The following is a 15,372-nucleotide window of genomic DNA, read 5'->3' as shown; positions in this document are numbered from 1 at the left end:
AACCTTTAGGTAGGACACAGTAAAACATCGTACATTAAAATATTAATACAATTTTGAAACTGATTTGCAGAAGCAGCACAGTCCCAAGCTTTATTATGTTCCAAATAATCTTGAACAACAACTTTTAACTTTTTATTCTATATCTTTGCCTTTTAAGCAGAAGGTTCGTTTAAACAGTAATTTAAATTTATTGTATCTTTAATTAACAATAACTAGGCATTAACAACTTAAAAACTAGGGATTTTATTGTAGAACCACACACATTGACCTCTGAAGGACTTGTTAAATTTTGGACCTTTTAAATCAACCTAGGGTTTAAATAGGGATGAGCCAGTACCATAGAAATCTGAAACTAAAGCGTTGTTATATAGTTACAAACTATAACTTTACTTGTCCAATTATAAGTTGAGTGAAAACTGTCGGTAAACCGTTTGACAATAGAAACAAAATGGCGGCTAATTAACATGAGAACACAAACTTTCGCTTACAACAATACAAGGGAATTGTGGCATTTGTTGTGTAACTTTTAAAATGTATTGTTTTACTAGAGGCCGCCCGCGACGTTCGTCCGCGTGGAAAACCCTTCCCGTGTAAATCCCGATCCTTCGGGAACTACGGGATTAAAAACCTATGTGTTATTCTTGGTCTTTAGCTACCTACATACCAAATTTCATGGTGATCGGTTCAGTAGTATTTGCGTGAAAGAGTAACAAACATCCATGCATCCATACTCACAGACTTTCGCATTTATAATACTAGTAGGATTTTGACAATACCTGTGGCATAGTAAAGTGGCATTTTCGACCACCACGTTGACTTAGCAGGTTGGTAACTTAGCATTTCTTTAAGAACTGAATTGTCTTCTTATTGTATGGTTAGTGGTCAACCTAGTGTCAAAGTTGTTCAAGCCGCCCGAAGGCCTAAAGCCTTCCTCAATAAATGGGCTATCCAACAGTAAAAGAGTTTTTCAATTCGCACCAGTAGTTCCTGCGATTAGCGCGTTCAAACAAACAATATTTTCAGCTTTATAATATTACTAGCTGACCCGCGCAATTTCGCTTGCGACACATAAGAGAGAATGGATCAAAATTTTCCCCGTTTTTGTTACATTTTTTGTTCCTTCTCTGCTCCTATTGGTCGTAGCGTGATGATATATAGTCTATAGCCTGCTTCGATAAATGGGCTATGTAACACTGAAATAATTTTTCAAATCGGGCCAGTAGATCCGGAGATTAGCGCGTTCAAACAAACAAACTCTTCAGCTTTATAATATAAGTATAGGTTATAATTATAATATTAGTATAATTCTCTCTTATGTGGTCAGTGGTCAGCTAGTAAGCTATTTTAAACTCGTATAAAAATGACTATTTGAACAGATAAACTACCGCGAAATGTACTCAGAAACCGGGGGTTATTCATTTGAAGCAATTTTGTCACTCTACTTAAAAACTAAAGTCCAAATGTTTTTCAACAAAGTCATGTACCATGTGGCCATCAATCTCGCAACACATCAACCCTGATATATCTCCTGTCTCGCTCACTCTATTCAAACGTCAATAACACGGCAGACATCTTTATTTTTAACTTAACTATGAATTATACAAACTTTTGATTTGTTATTTGATTGTTTTTGAATGGTTAATATTTATTGGCTGAGTATATTTGAGTCGTAAATTATGATATACAAATCACGCAGAGAGTCGGCAACCTTTTGATTAATATAGCTTATCTAAATACAATTATATAATAAATATTTTTAACCTAGATGTGAACTACAGTTTTAACAAATAATTTCACCTTAATCAGACCAGCAGTTTAGCTACAAAGGGATAACAGACAAACCGACAGATGTACAAATGTATGAATATTCTGCGGGAGGTTTATGCCCGTGCTTCTATGTGCCTAGAGCAGATATTTGAGCCTACATCTGTATTTTGTTACTTATCTATATTTTCCTTATTGTTTAAGAAAGGATAAAAGATTTAAAATCAATTCAATATTTGAGTTAAGGAATGCTACAAAGCGTATATTTTTTTATCACGGAGAAATTGTTAAATGCTTCCATAAGTAGTTTGAGACCCTTGTCCAGCAGTTATAGGACAGAAAAAAATGCCTAGGTAGTAATCTTTCTGCCTAAAACAAAAATTACTATGCAACAGTACATCCTTAACATAACAAGCTATGGATACATATTCATTAAGATTGCCCCCATAAAAAATCATCAAAGCGAGAAAATTTCAAGTGTCAGCAATGTCAAGAAGTCATAAGAATTGTGAAGTACAACTCCAAATCGTAAGAATACCACTTGTGGCATCTTTTGAAGACATTGCTTTGGGGCACTGTTTCATTTTGTAAATAGGTATTTTATATTATTATATCTCTGCCTAAACCTTTGAGTATAAAAGGCGTGATATTATGTATGTATGTAAATAAATATGTATTTTATTGCAATTTTTTATGTCAACTCCCGCTCTAAGAATTGCTCTTGTGTCGCGGGGACTATTACAAACATACAAACAACGGATATAAAGTACAAGCGGACCCGGAACAATCTATATATTATAAAGCTGAGAGTTTGTTTGTTTGTTTGTTTGTTTGTTTGTTTGAACGCGCTAATCTCAGGAACTACTGGTCCGATTTGAAAAATTCTTTCAGTGTTAGATAGTCCATTTATCGAGGAAGGTTACAGGCTATATATCATCACGCTACTACCAATAGGAACAGAGTACCAGTGAAAAATGTTACAAAAACGGGGAAAAATTTTGACCCATTCTCTCTTATGTCACGCAAGCGAAGTTGCACGGGTCAGCTAGTATCTAAATATATATAACTCAAAGGTGACTGACTGACATAGTGATCTATCAACGCACAGTCCAAACCGCTAAACGGATATGGCTGAAATTTGCCATGCAGGTAGATGTTATGACGTAGTCATCCGCTAAGAAAGGATTTTATCAATTCTACCCCCAAGAGGATAAAATAGGGGATGTAAGTTTGTATGAAAATCCTGTCATAAGTCACAAACCAAAATCTAGTTTAAATTATATATGTATGATATATGAAACATAACTAGTTATGTCCATATTCATGATTATCAAGATAATAATTTCTTATCAACATTATAAGCACTAGATAACCGGGTCACGTCCGTAAGGTAATTAGTTCTATTCCCGGGCCAGACAAGCCAGGATTAATGGTCGTTGTGTATAATTGGAACATGTAGGGTATGAAGGACATCCCCCAAGGGGAGGGGTGTTTTCCTTGTATTTTATATACAAAAATATGACTTTCAAATATTTGCGTAGCTTACCTATTCATTTATACATTTTTAGTTTGAGCCTAGCCTTGTTTCAATTTTTGTTGGAGTCGGCTTCCATTATCACCAGATGCAGCTGAATACCAGTATTTTACATGGAGCGACTACCTATCTGAACTCCACAACCCATTCTATGTTATAACGCGATACCCCTCGGAAAGACTTTCAAGCTTCTGACTATTGTTAACGACTGTCAAAGATCTTTGAAAATGATAGCCAGGACCCACAATTTACCGTGCTTTCTGAAACACGGAGGAGCTCTACAAATTTGAAAGATGGTTACCCATCCACAGAACAACCTCGGTAAGCGTAGCTTTACCTCGATCTCGACCTCGAGATCGATCGGCGCGGCTGTTGTATCCTAAGCCACGCGTTTCTCCTTCAATTGCTGAAGACCCAGGTTCTAAAATAGATAACTTTTTTCTAAAATAATTCCCTAAAAACCTAAAATAGGAAATGATACCTATGTCAGTAGTAATAGTACCTATTTCTTTCCTTTCAGAATACAAGCCATGCCAGCCCGAAGTGGACGGCACGACGGCCATGTTCGTGCTTGACCTGCAAGACCCTCACCAGTGTGGTGTCACCAGGGTGCTCAACAAAGTCACTGTGAGTTGTCATTCATTCAGTCAATATGTGCCTTTACACGCACGCTCTTTCGCGCGTGAAAGAGCGTGCGTGTAAAGGGTGTGCAAAAAGAAAGGAAAGAGCGCGCGCCGCATCTGTCAAGCCGGCGAAGAAAATGTGAGCGAAGACCGCGCCCTCTTTCCCGTGCGTGATACTACTAAGCGGTAACCCATCTAAGGATTGTCCGTGCCAAGGTTGCTTAACTTTCACAGATGACGTGCTGAAACGGAATAAAATAATCATTATCTGTACAACAAAACAGATATTTTTTCACGTTTTTTTTTAATAATGTTGCAAGAGTCATACTCGCACTTGACTAGTTTTTTTATCCCCAAATTTAGTTCTAAAACATTCGTTTCCTAAAAGTTACCACAAAATATAAAATACATTTCAAAATTCTAACCCAATTTACATTTAAAACCTTTTGAAAACTATCCCCAGTGTCCATAACGAACTGAAAACTACTGAAACTCCCGAAACATGTCATAAAAGAGAAACAGCCTGAAATCTAGTTAAAACATTAATTTGCCTGGACTGTAACTACCCCTAGGGGCTAACTAATAATCATACAAGTTTGAATAGTTAGAAACATAAAATGTTAATTAGGACAGATATTTTAAACGTGTTACCCCCGGTTTCTGAAGTACATTTAGCGGTAGTTTATCTATTCGATAGCGTTAACACTCATACAAAAAAACGCTATTGAATAGATAAACTGCCGCTAAATGTACCTCAGAAACCGGGAGTTAGTAAGTTTTATAGAAATACATTATTTGTATTTGCAATTCCGACTTCGTCCGGGTATAATGCAATTTTGTAGCTTTGATTGTATTCTCATGGGAATTTTGATCCCATCGATCCTATACAATCCTTGTTTCGACAAGTTGTAACAAACATAAAAAAAATTACCTAATTATAAATTAGTTGCTTAAAAGTTATACATACATTTTCGGTGATTCATTTTTATTTATGTAGACAGCTTTATACAATTTTCCTAAAGAACTCTCAGACATACAAGGTTTTATCACGATGTTTTCTTTCACCGTTAGAACAAGTGATAATTATTTCTAATACACACATAACTTGGAAAAGTCATTGGTGTGTTGCATCGAACCTGCAATCACTTATCTAAATAAATAAATATAATTGGACAACTCACACACGGTTATTTGGTTCCAAACTAAGCAGAGCTTGAACTATGCTAACCAAATAACTGATATACATATTCATATACATACTTCTAAATACATACTTATATCTCGTATATACGACTCAGTAGCGCGATTCTGTACAGTGGGTACTGTCGAGTATCGAAAGTTTGACATTTGAGAATGTACTGCCAAAATATTTCCTACAACGCCCGACAGAGGCGCTGATCAGATTTTCATACAAATTCTCGATGACAGGTCGGTTGTCGGTAGTCGATAGTAGTAGAGAATCGAGCTACTGAACAAATACTCTGAATCTGACTACTAACTAATATCTTTCAGGGTAAACGCACATTCTACCACAAGATCATAATCGAAGATGACAACGGTGGTCGGGAGGTGATCTCCGTGACGTGCATGGTGCCTGGCAAGCAGAGGGTGAGCAGAGACGTGCACCCCTTCCCTCTGGACTTTGATGAACCTGAGTGAGTAAACTCTCTTTCATGCCATGAGTAATATATACATATATATTTTTTAAAGACAACTCCCGCACTAAGAATTACTCTTGTGTCGCGGGGACTTTTACAAACATACAAAAAACGGACACAAAGTACAACCAGACCCGGAACAACTATTTGTGGATCGCACAAATAATTGTTCTGTGTGGGAATTGAACCCACGACGTCCTTACGCAATGGTATCGGCGTGGCGACCTAAACCACTGCGCCACGGAGGCATTTGGTAGTCTCCTCCACTTCACTCAATCTTAAACATCGCGTATCGTCTTTGAAAACCTCACAATCACCCATGTCTGACTGAAACGTAAAATAAATCTTAGGCAAAAGTTAATGAAATATTGAACACCCCTTCTTTTACCACCAAAAGTTATAGATGTCACAAACACAAGTATAAAAATATATTCTTTTATTTTACTGTTCTTGTTTTTCATCTAAAAATGAAACTACCTTAACCAACTTCAAGAACGAGGAGGTTCTCAATTCAGCACCTTCGAATACAATAATCTCTCTTTAAAAGTCTATAACCTGTCGACTAGCCTCTATGATCTAAAAGCCTTGCCCCTCCCTTACTCCCGGGAGAAGGACTTTGTCCAGAAGTGGGATAGTAACAAGTTATTATTATTTTGTCTTTTTGAAACAAAATATTTTTGGTCCTACCAAAATTCAATTTAATCGAACTACCAGTTCAGTTTTACCAGAAGTTGGATAGTAACAAGTTTTTATTGTTTTTTTTTAAACAGAATATTTATGGTCCTAACAAAATTTGTCTCAATCAAACTACCAACTTTGTAGTATCAATTAAGTCGTGCTTTTGTGTTCAAAATGTCTAAGCCGTATGTTCTTTATTTCAGTGTCCTGAACATCACTCGTTACGAAGAAGGAAAGGCTCCCGAACCAGTCCTTGGTGCTATCGTGAAACAGAATGGAAAACAGTAAGTATTAACCTAGGAGGACCCGCAATGGGAGGTCGTAGCGCAATGATATATAGCCTATAGCCTTCCTCAATAAACGGACTATCTAACACTGAAATATTTTTTTTAATCGGACCAGTAGTTCCTGAGATTAGCGCGTTCAAACAAACAAACTCTTCAGCTTTATAATATTAGTATAGATTTGGTTACCATAGTACAAGCTTAATTTGGAATCAAATGACCGTGTCTGAATTATCCAAATATTTATTTAACCTTACACAAAAGGCAATTCAGTCCATTTATACATTACTTATCAAGCAGTCAATCTATGTGAAATGATTTACAACAATCATCAATAATAACATAGACACGCGTGATTGGTCCCTAGTTATGTGGTTCACACGGCGTCACGGTGTGTAGGTACATGAGTGAACTTTGTAAATACCTGTATGTGAAGTTATTGACTAATTGTATCTGATTTGTATATAAACTTGCTTATGATGTATGTACGTAGTAGGCACTGCCCATGTGAATATTTTCTAATATTAGGTCGGGGAAAAAGTCTTTTCGCATTATAGTATGTATGAACTTGTAATAAAATCTTTTCTCTACATAAAAAGATCGATATTTGGGTACCTCACGAGCTCACTGAAAGAAACCTAATGAACCGTGTACTCATTTGTGATTCTTGAAACCAAAGACATTTTGTTACAAGTTCATACATACTATAATGCGAAAATACTTTTTCCCGACCTAATAATTCTTACAAGAAAAAGAACGACTTCAAAGTTAGATATCGTAATAACAGTGAAATGCATGAAAGAGTTTATGATTAACTAGCTGACCCGCGCAACTTCGCTTGCGTCACCTAAGAGAATGGGTCAAAATTTTCCCCGTTTTTGTAACATTTTTCGTTGCTACTCCGCTCCTAACGACCGTAGCGTGATGTTATATAGCCTATAGCCTTCCTCGATGAATGGGCTATCTAACACTGAAAGATTTTTTCTAATCAGACCAGTAGTTCCTGAGATTAGCGCGTTCAAACAAACAAACAAACAAACTCTTCAGCTTTATAATATTAGTATAGATATGTATTTTTAGGTAAAGGTATAGTCTGTAGCCTGAAATAAGTTATTCGAATTTGAGTTTGAGTTGCAGCGCGAAAAATTTAAACATTATCAACGTATAAAGAATGACGCAGCTATAGAGATTTCTCAAATATTTCTAGTGAAATCAAAATCTATATCATTATTAAATTTAAGAAACACCACAGAAACGAATGTTGCTATTGGGTACTTGACTAAAACAAATCCACTACTCTTTATGAAATTTAAAAAAACACATCTTATTACAGAAATACGGTGTAGTGACGACAGTTTTGTAATTTAGTCGATATCAAATGAGTTTCTAATAAAATAATTCAGTCTGTAATAATTACATTATTTACCATAAGACATTACATAACATGAGCGTTTTAGACGAACCTTTTATGAGTTTAATATTTTTTTGTTAATCCAGGCAAGTACTCAATACTAAACACCGTGACTTTCTTACCAGGGTATCAGGCGAGATCTCCGTGACCCCTGGCACGCCATTAACGATGGAGATCTTCCTGAACAAGCAGTCGGCGCCCATCTACGGACTACTTGTCAACTACATGCACGTCACCGATACAGGGAAACAACAGGAGACTATTATATTGAATGGGTAAGTAAAATAAATAGTTGTTTACACTTTTAAGAGTGACTATAACAGACAGACACTATAATAATAAATAAATAAATAATAATCAAGTCGATATAGAGGCCATTTTCATAGAACCGGCCAATTGTGCAGGACTTTGTTTATAGTGTCGCGCGTGTGTGTACAGTACAGAGGTACACTCTAACCTCTACTCCCTTACTCTCAAAGCCCAGCAAGAATAGTACGCAACTCGATCGGTGAGAGGTAATTCTAAGGACCCATGACTTCACGCTTTTTAAAGCACCGTTGCCAACGAACTTCAAGAAATTGCTAAGAATTCGTTGGTAGGAAAATTTGTTGCAAAAGACTAAAAGACTATACTTGACAATGAACAGAGAGCATGATAATTATAAATTTATCTACTTATATTATTTTTTAAATTAACCCTATTTTCTTTAATTTCAGTTGTTCAGTAGACCCGTATCTGTTCGACAACTTCGTGACGTCAGACGGCGACACTCTCACAGCCAAGTTCAAGGCGTTCAAGTTCCCTGACACCACGTACGTGCAGTTTAAAGGAACAGTCACCGTGTGCCTCGATAAATGCCAGGGGGTGAGTAGATGACGTTTATTATTAAATAGCTTTCTGCCCGCGACTACGCCCACGTGGAACAGGTACCTTGTCGAGGGATTTCCAAAAATCCTCTCTTAGTGCTCCTCTACACTTCCTATGAAATCTTCATAGCAAATTTTAACTTTTTACGCTCAGTAGATTTGGCTGTGCGTTGTCCATTTGTCAGTCAGTCTGTACGTGTGTATGTCACTGAACTTCTCTTAAACGACTGGGCCGATTTTGGTGAAATTTTTTGTGTGTGTTCAAGGGAATCTGAGAATGGTTTAGATTCACAATTTTGTCCGCTGGACAGTGTTTTTTTTATTAAATTTAATTTATTTGACAGGACAACGTCTTTCGGGTCCGCTAGTATTATTTATAAATGCGAAAGTTTGTGACGTTTGCTGTCTGATGTATGGACGTTTGTTACTCTTTCACGCAAATACTACTGAACCGATAACAATGAAATTTGGTATATAGGTAGCTGAAGACCCAGAATAACACAAAGGCTACTTTTTATCCCGGAGTTCCGAGGGATCGGGATTTACACGGGAAGGGTTTTCACGTGGACGAATTCGCCAGCGGCCTCTAGTAAAAAATAAGTTCAAAATTTAAAATGCATTTAAACTGACGAACGGATATATGTTTTCGACGCGCCGCTGTTTCTACTCGCTTCTACTGCTGATAACGAGTGCAATAGTCTGCTGTAAAATAAATACTTATTGAATTAACTTGAGTATTGTTTATTTCGCAGGTACAATGCAGTAACGGCCAGGTCGCGTACGGTCGCCGGCGCCGCTCCATCGCGTCCAGCGAGTCCAACAAACTGTACGAAGTGTCTCTGACTACCTTCATACAAGTTGCTCCAGAAAAGGGACAGCAAGAACCAGGTACATCGTTGTCTGATGCTTACTGATAAAATATAAGAAAATAATTATACATGCGACATTAACAACTTTACTAGTTACTACCTTACTGGTAAAGAGGTCTTGGGTTCGAGGCCCAAACTAAAACAGAAATGTCTTGTCTTGAATGTGCTCGAATATTCAATTTTCTATAATTGTTAAATAAGATTTTAAATTAAATTGAAGCCTTTATTGAGGCTACTATGCGCCCGCAATATAAATAGGTATAAGTGCCGCCAAACAACTTGTAAGTCATTTTTAGGTCCGCTTGGAAATAATTGCAGGACGCTATAATTATTGCGTTTTGATAGCCTGATTGTAAAGAATTGTCAAACCGAGACTCTCTGCGCCAAGTCTAGGTTCAGTTTTCTTTCTTAAGTACCTACTTTCAGTCATTATATTCAAGTAACATAACCACTTAACAGACAAAACTACAACCAAAAAATGTTCTTCAAATATCAAAAATACACATTTTTGTATTCATCCGTCCTTTATAAAATGAATCATTTTGCCTGAATGATAAACGACGCATAATGACCGTTGTCAACTGCGTCTGCCCATCCATTTTACGCAAATGGGATGAAATATGTACATATATATTCATTATGAGAAAATATGGAGGGTTATATATTCTCATGTAAATTGAGTGAGTGCTAGGCTGTGTTGAGCTTTTAGTGTTTGATAGATGGGTAAAAGGTTTTAGTTTAGGTGAAATAGGGTGTTTTTTAGGTTACCTATATGTTTTATTGGTATGAGGTTTTAAAAACGAAGACATAATTTTTGGTTTTAGTTGTTCAGTCAGTAGTTTCTGATAATTTTGGAATGTTGAGTCATATGTGAAATTAACTATATACCGGGCACGTTACCAAACTCCGAGCAACCATTGAGAATAATCATCTTTTTTTCCGACCTGGGCACCGAAACCGGAACCTATCGCTAATGGTCAGCAATCGGATACACTACCGGCACAGGCAGTCAACAGTACCATAAAACATGCACACTTAAAGACTTTCGTTACAACCTAAGTATACCCACATTACATATCGAATAACTTGTTTTAATCATATACATTTCTAGTTCTTTTCCACTGAATACGCAAAAAACAGTTTTCCTAACCTGTAAAACGTTATAACAATTTCTCAGCCCGTCAAAATGATTTATCTCCCTAAGAAATTCTTAAAAAGCCACAAAGAACTAATAAAACCAAATTTCTTTTCACAGAAGACGTCCTCGCTCTCATCCGTAACCTCAAAATCGCGAATCAACGCCTCGGCGACATGGACGGAACCCCGGCAACAGTCGCAGAACATACATCAGACAATAAGCTAGTGATCCACGCCCCGGAACCGACTGAAAGCAACTCCAATATGACAGTGTACAGCAGTTTACTACTTATAACCTGCCTTTTAGCTCTGTTCAAATAGAAAAGTGGACTTTTTAATTGATTGCGATGTTTTTGACGCCGATTTTTGTTGCAGAAGGTTCTTTTTTAAGGTTTTCCATGTGTGGTTCGCGTAAGTCAGGGTTTAAAAGTGGCTTAAACACTGCTAAAGACTAAAAGAGTCAGTTTATGATAAATTAAGCTACAAAAGATGATCAAATCTTTAAATTAGTCGCGCCAAAAGTTGCTTTCTCTTATGAACTAGATATTGTTTTAAATCGACCAAAAGTAATGCAAAAACATTTTATTTTTATTCTAATACATCGAAACGACTTAATAACAGACCTTTTGTAGCAAAAACGGTGTAACTAACTGAAAAATAAATCAAACGATACTAGCGCCATTTGACAGACGGAAATCATTAGAACTAATTTCGATCACAGACTAAAAAACATGAATTTTGAAAGATTTTAAATTGTTATTTTTATACTTTTCTATTGCCAAATAGTAGAGGATTTTTAAAGTAGTCGACACCATTCCATAGTTATTCCCAAGTAGGTTTTAATTAAAGTGATTTAACGATAATAATGTATTTTAAGACGTAATTAATTTAGATTAGTTTTTACCAGTGTAGAGTTAAGCGCACATTGACTTATTGAATGGATGGCTTCGATATTCAATGATTTTTAAGGACTCTAAAACTGAAACAAACCTTATTTGTTTTATTATTTTCTATATAGCTATATTTCATCTACATATTTTTCAGCCTGGCCATGAGATTCTAGGCTTTTAGGTTTATTGTAAAATTTTTGACCTTTCATGTCCAAAAATCGCTCAATTTAAAGTTGTGTTAGCTTCAAATTGAGCTGTGTGAGCTTATAATTGAGAATTCTCTAAATAAGTAAAAAAAGTTTTTTTCAATGCTCCATCCATTTCCAAGCCCAGTAGTGTGCGCTTAACTTAAATAAAAATGCTAACAGCATTAAAATCCACTAGTCTTATGATAACTGTTCAATAGAAACTCGGATCAATAATTGTGAATAATAAATATAATTTACTTTACAACTTGTTATACCTACCGCTTAGAATGTTTAAACCATTTTAAAAGTGTGGTATTATAGAAACACAATAGCACGATACTCTACCACTATCGACTACCGACAACCGGCTAGCTATCGAGAAATGTATGAAAATCAGAACAGCGCCTCTATCGGGGGCCTCCGGAACTATTTTGCTAAACATTTTAAATGTCAAACTCTCGTTACTCGATCGTTCACAATTTAGAAATTATCGGTTTCCCTAATCAGTAATCAGTAATTTGACGTCAAAATACCACACTGAAAATAATATTTTTAATTCTGCTGTCTAAAAATTTTTTTGGATTTAAGAACATAATTATGATGTAACGCTCAAGTTTTCTCTAAACTCAATTAGATACAACTTTCTAATTTTTATACAACAAATAAAAATGATAGCAGAATTTGGATAAATTTATTAAATGACTTGTATCAGAAAATTCCTGAAATGATTGTTTTTTAATACTATTTTCTAGACGTCTAGACATAATGTACTACTGTAAATATCATTGCTTACCCACTAGTAGTAATAAGCGTGATACGTATTTGTTTACCTTTACAATAATAATTTCATACGATTTTTTACTGTGGTAATTTTTGTAGAATTTTCATTAAATATTCATAAGCATCAGTCTAGCCTTTATTCCAACTATATTGGAGTCGGCTTCCAGTCTCACCGCATGACGCTGAATACCAGTAATCTTGGGTACGGCTAGTAGGACTCTTAAATATTTTGATTTAGATGTATTTAATTTGTATGAAGTTTAGTATCTGTTGTATGTATGTCTTGGCATATTAAAGCAATAAAATATTATTTGCTAAATATCAATACTTAGACTTATTTAAATGATTTGATTTAAAAATTGTTTAATAATATTACGTTTAAAATTTTTGTCCCTTTTTTCAAGACAAAGATGTGAGATTCTACAAATATTACCCTGTAAAATTTCTTACCTATTTGATTTTTACAACAAAAATCTTAAATAAAATATTGGCCATATTATTATTTTTTACTTTGTAACTCTAAATAGTTATTATTTTTGGTGCTTGCAATACTTACTTACACTTTTGTGATTATTTTTAGAGCTTTTGATAGGACCCCTTTTACAGATAATTTTGTAAAAATAAATTATACTTATCTGTTGGAAATCTATTAGATAAAGTTATAGATATTACTATTGATTGCCTCTGTGGTCTCAGTAGTAGTGTTTGCGTCTACTGACTACGAGGTCTCAGGTTCGAACGGATAAAAAATAATAAGTTTTAGTTTTGTTTCTTTATTTAGACATTTCTAGAACTTCGCAACTTTTAAAGACCTATTTTACCATAGTTTTACCATGAGTCTACTGCTGGTGTTGTCTAAGTAATAATACCTATATGCAACTGCCTATCAAAAAGGTCATAGTATCAATTTTTGCACAATGAAATTCTTTATTCTTAATTCTAAATCTTAATTTTGAGGAAATTTATCTGTGACTTTTATGTTTTTTTTTAATTAACTGATAGTTTTCAACAGAAAGTATTCTGGGCATTTGAATTTACTAAAAAAAAGGTGAAGGGTTTAAATCGGAACACAGGTGGAATTTATGGGTGCTAGGGAATTTCTCAAAATAATCAATAGATAACTACTTATTATGACATAAAGGGATAAGTGTTAGATAATCTATCCAATGGATGAAAATACTTTAAGCCTTCTGATAAGCTAACTGAAACTTATTTAAAAGGGCTGATATCGAAGCTTAAATATACATTTGTAAAGGGGGTCCTACGCCTAACTTTAAGTTTAGGAAAATAAATATGAAATAATAAATTTTGTAAAAATGTGTTCGTTTTATTTCTCCCCCGTATTATTTTAGCCTAACGAAGAATGTAATATATTATAAAAAATCTGGTTTCTACAGTCGAAATTTAAATGCGAATGCATACTTTCATGAGTCGGCTTCTCCGGATGCAACTGAATACCAGTATTTTACACGGAGCGACTGTCTCTCTGACCTCCACAACACAGTTACCTGGATAACACGATACCCTTCGGTAAGACTGGTTGTCAGACTTTGAAGCTTCTGACTACTGTTAACGACTGTCAAAGATCTTTGAAACTGACAAGGCACCATACCTGCTTTGTTATATGGAAAATTGGTTAAAAATATAAATGCATAGTAAGATTTCAGTCTTTTAATAGAACCTTTTTATCAATAATATAGATCTAACAAATGTAGGTACAATGAAAATAATCTTATATACTAATAATAAAGAAAACATCACAATTATCAATACACATTATTATTTACTTATTATTATTATTTATTTATAATTTTCAAAATGGAGGACGAGCATTGAGGGTACCCTCAAAAATTAAATAACAGTATGAGTTGCTTGATTTTAAATATTACTTTAATAAGTGAATGTTAAATTACTATGAGTAACGTTTCAGTTTTGTAACTATAATGAAAATGTATACTAATATAATAAAAAAGAAAGTAGCTCTGTCTTTTACGCTTTCACGAGCCAACGGCTGGACCAATTTTGATAAATTTTGGTAAGGTGATAGGTTAGGTATATCTCGGAGAACACTTTTACCCAATATATGACAAAATTGGCGGCGCCGATGTATTTATAAGTACTAAATAACGAAACAAGCAACTTATACCTATATTTTTTCAAACAAGAAAAAGTATGAAAAATTAACATAATAGGTAATATTGAATAGTGAACGACAATAACGGTTTCCACCGCCTATGGATAAGTTTCGATTAATTTAACAGATACAATTTTCTAAGTGTCACTTAGACGGATAAAACCGCTCATCTGCGCAAACGACTGAACAAATTTTAAAGGAATTTAGTACACATATAGTTTACAAACCACAATTTTTTTTCACGCAAACGAAGTCACGGGCAGAATCTTGTAACCCTTAATTCGTAAGTGGTGAAATGTACTTCAGTTTCACAGCTTATAAATAACTGTCAGATAAACTTATCTGCTAGTTAGGATGGCATTAAATGTATTTCTTTTTTCTTTTTCTTTTTAAAAAGACAACTCCCGCACTAAGAACTGCTCTTGTGTCGCGGGGACTTTTACAAACATACAAACAACGGACACAAAGCACAACCAGACCCGAAACAATTATTTGTGGATCGCACAAATAATTGCTCCGTGTGGGAATCGAACCCACGACCTCCCCGATGCAGTGG

General features: G+C 35.1%; 1 protein-coding gene across 1 annotated transcript in view; it reads left to right on the top strand.

Annotated features, from left to right (window-relative positions):
• The window catches only part of qsm (Zona pelucida superfamily protein qsm), a 70,714-nt gene extending 56,715 nt beyond the window's left edge, over positions 1-13,999 (top strand). The window contains exons 4-10 of the mRNA XM_076132242.1: positions 3,819-3,925; positions 5,434-5,576; positions 6,461-6,541; positions 8,078-8,227; positions 8,669-8,816; positions 9,571-9,706; positions 10,943-13,999. Of these exons, the coding sequence (XP_075988357.1) occupies positions 3,819-3,925; positions 5,434-5,576; positions 6,461-6,541; positions 8,078-8,227; positions 8,669-8,816; positions 9,571-9,706; positions 10,943-11,145 (968 nt within the window). The 3' untranslated portion in view covers positions 11,146-13,999. The remainder of the gene's footprint in view (positions 1-3,818; positions 3,926-5,433; positions 5,577-6,460; positions 6,542-8,077; positions 8,228-8,668; positions 8,817-9,570; positions 9,707-10,942) is intronic.
• Positions 14,000-15,372: the final 1,373 nt, after the last annotated feature.

Source organism: Anticarsia gemmatalis, chromosome 27, assembly GCF_050436995.1.
Source record: "Anticarsia gemmatalis isolate Benzon Research Colony breed Stoneville strain chromosome 27, ilAntGemm2 primary, whole genome shotgun sequence".
Taxonomy (NCBI): domain Eukaryota; kingdom Metazoa; phylum Arthropoda; class Insecta; order Lepidoptera; family Erebidae; genus Anticarsia; species Anticarsia gemmatalis.
Note: the sequence above shows the minus strand (reverse complement) of the source record. Positions and strands in the feature narration are given on the sequence as shown.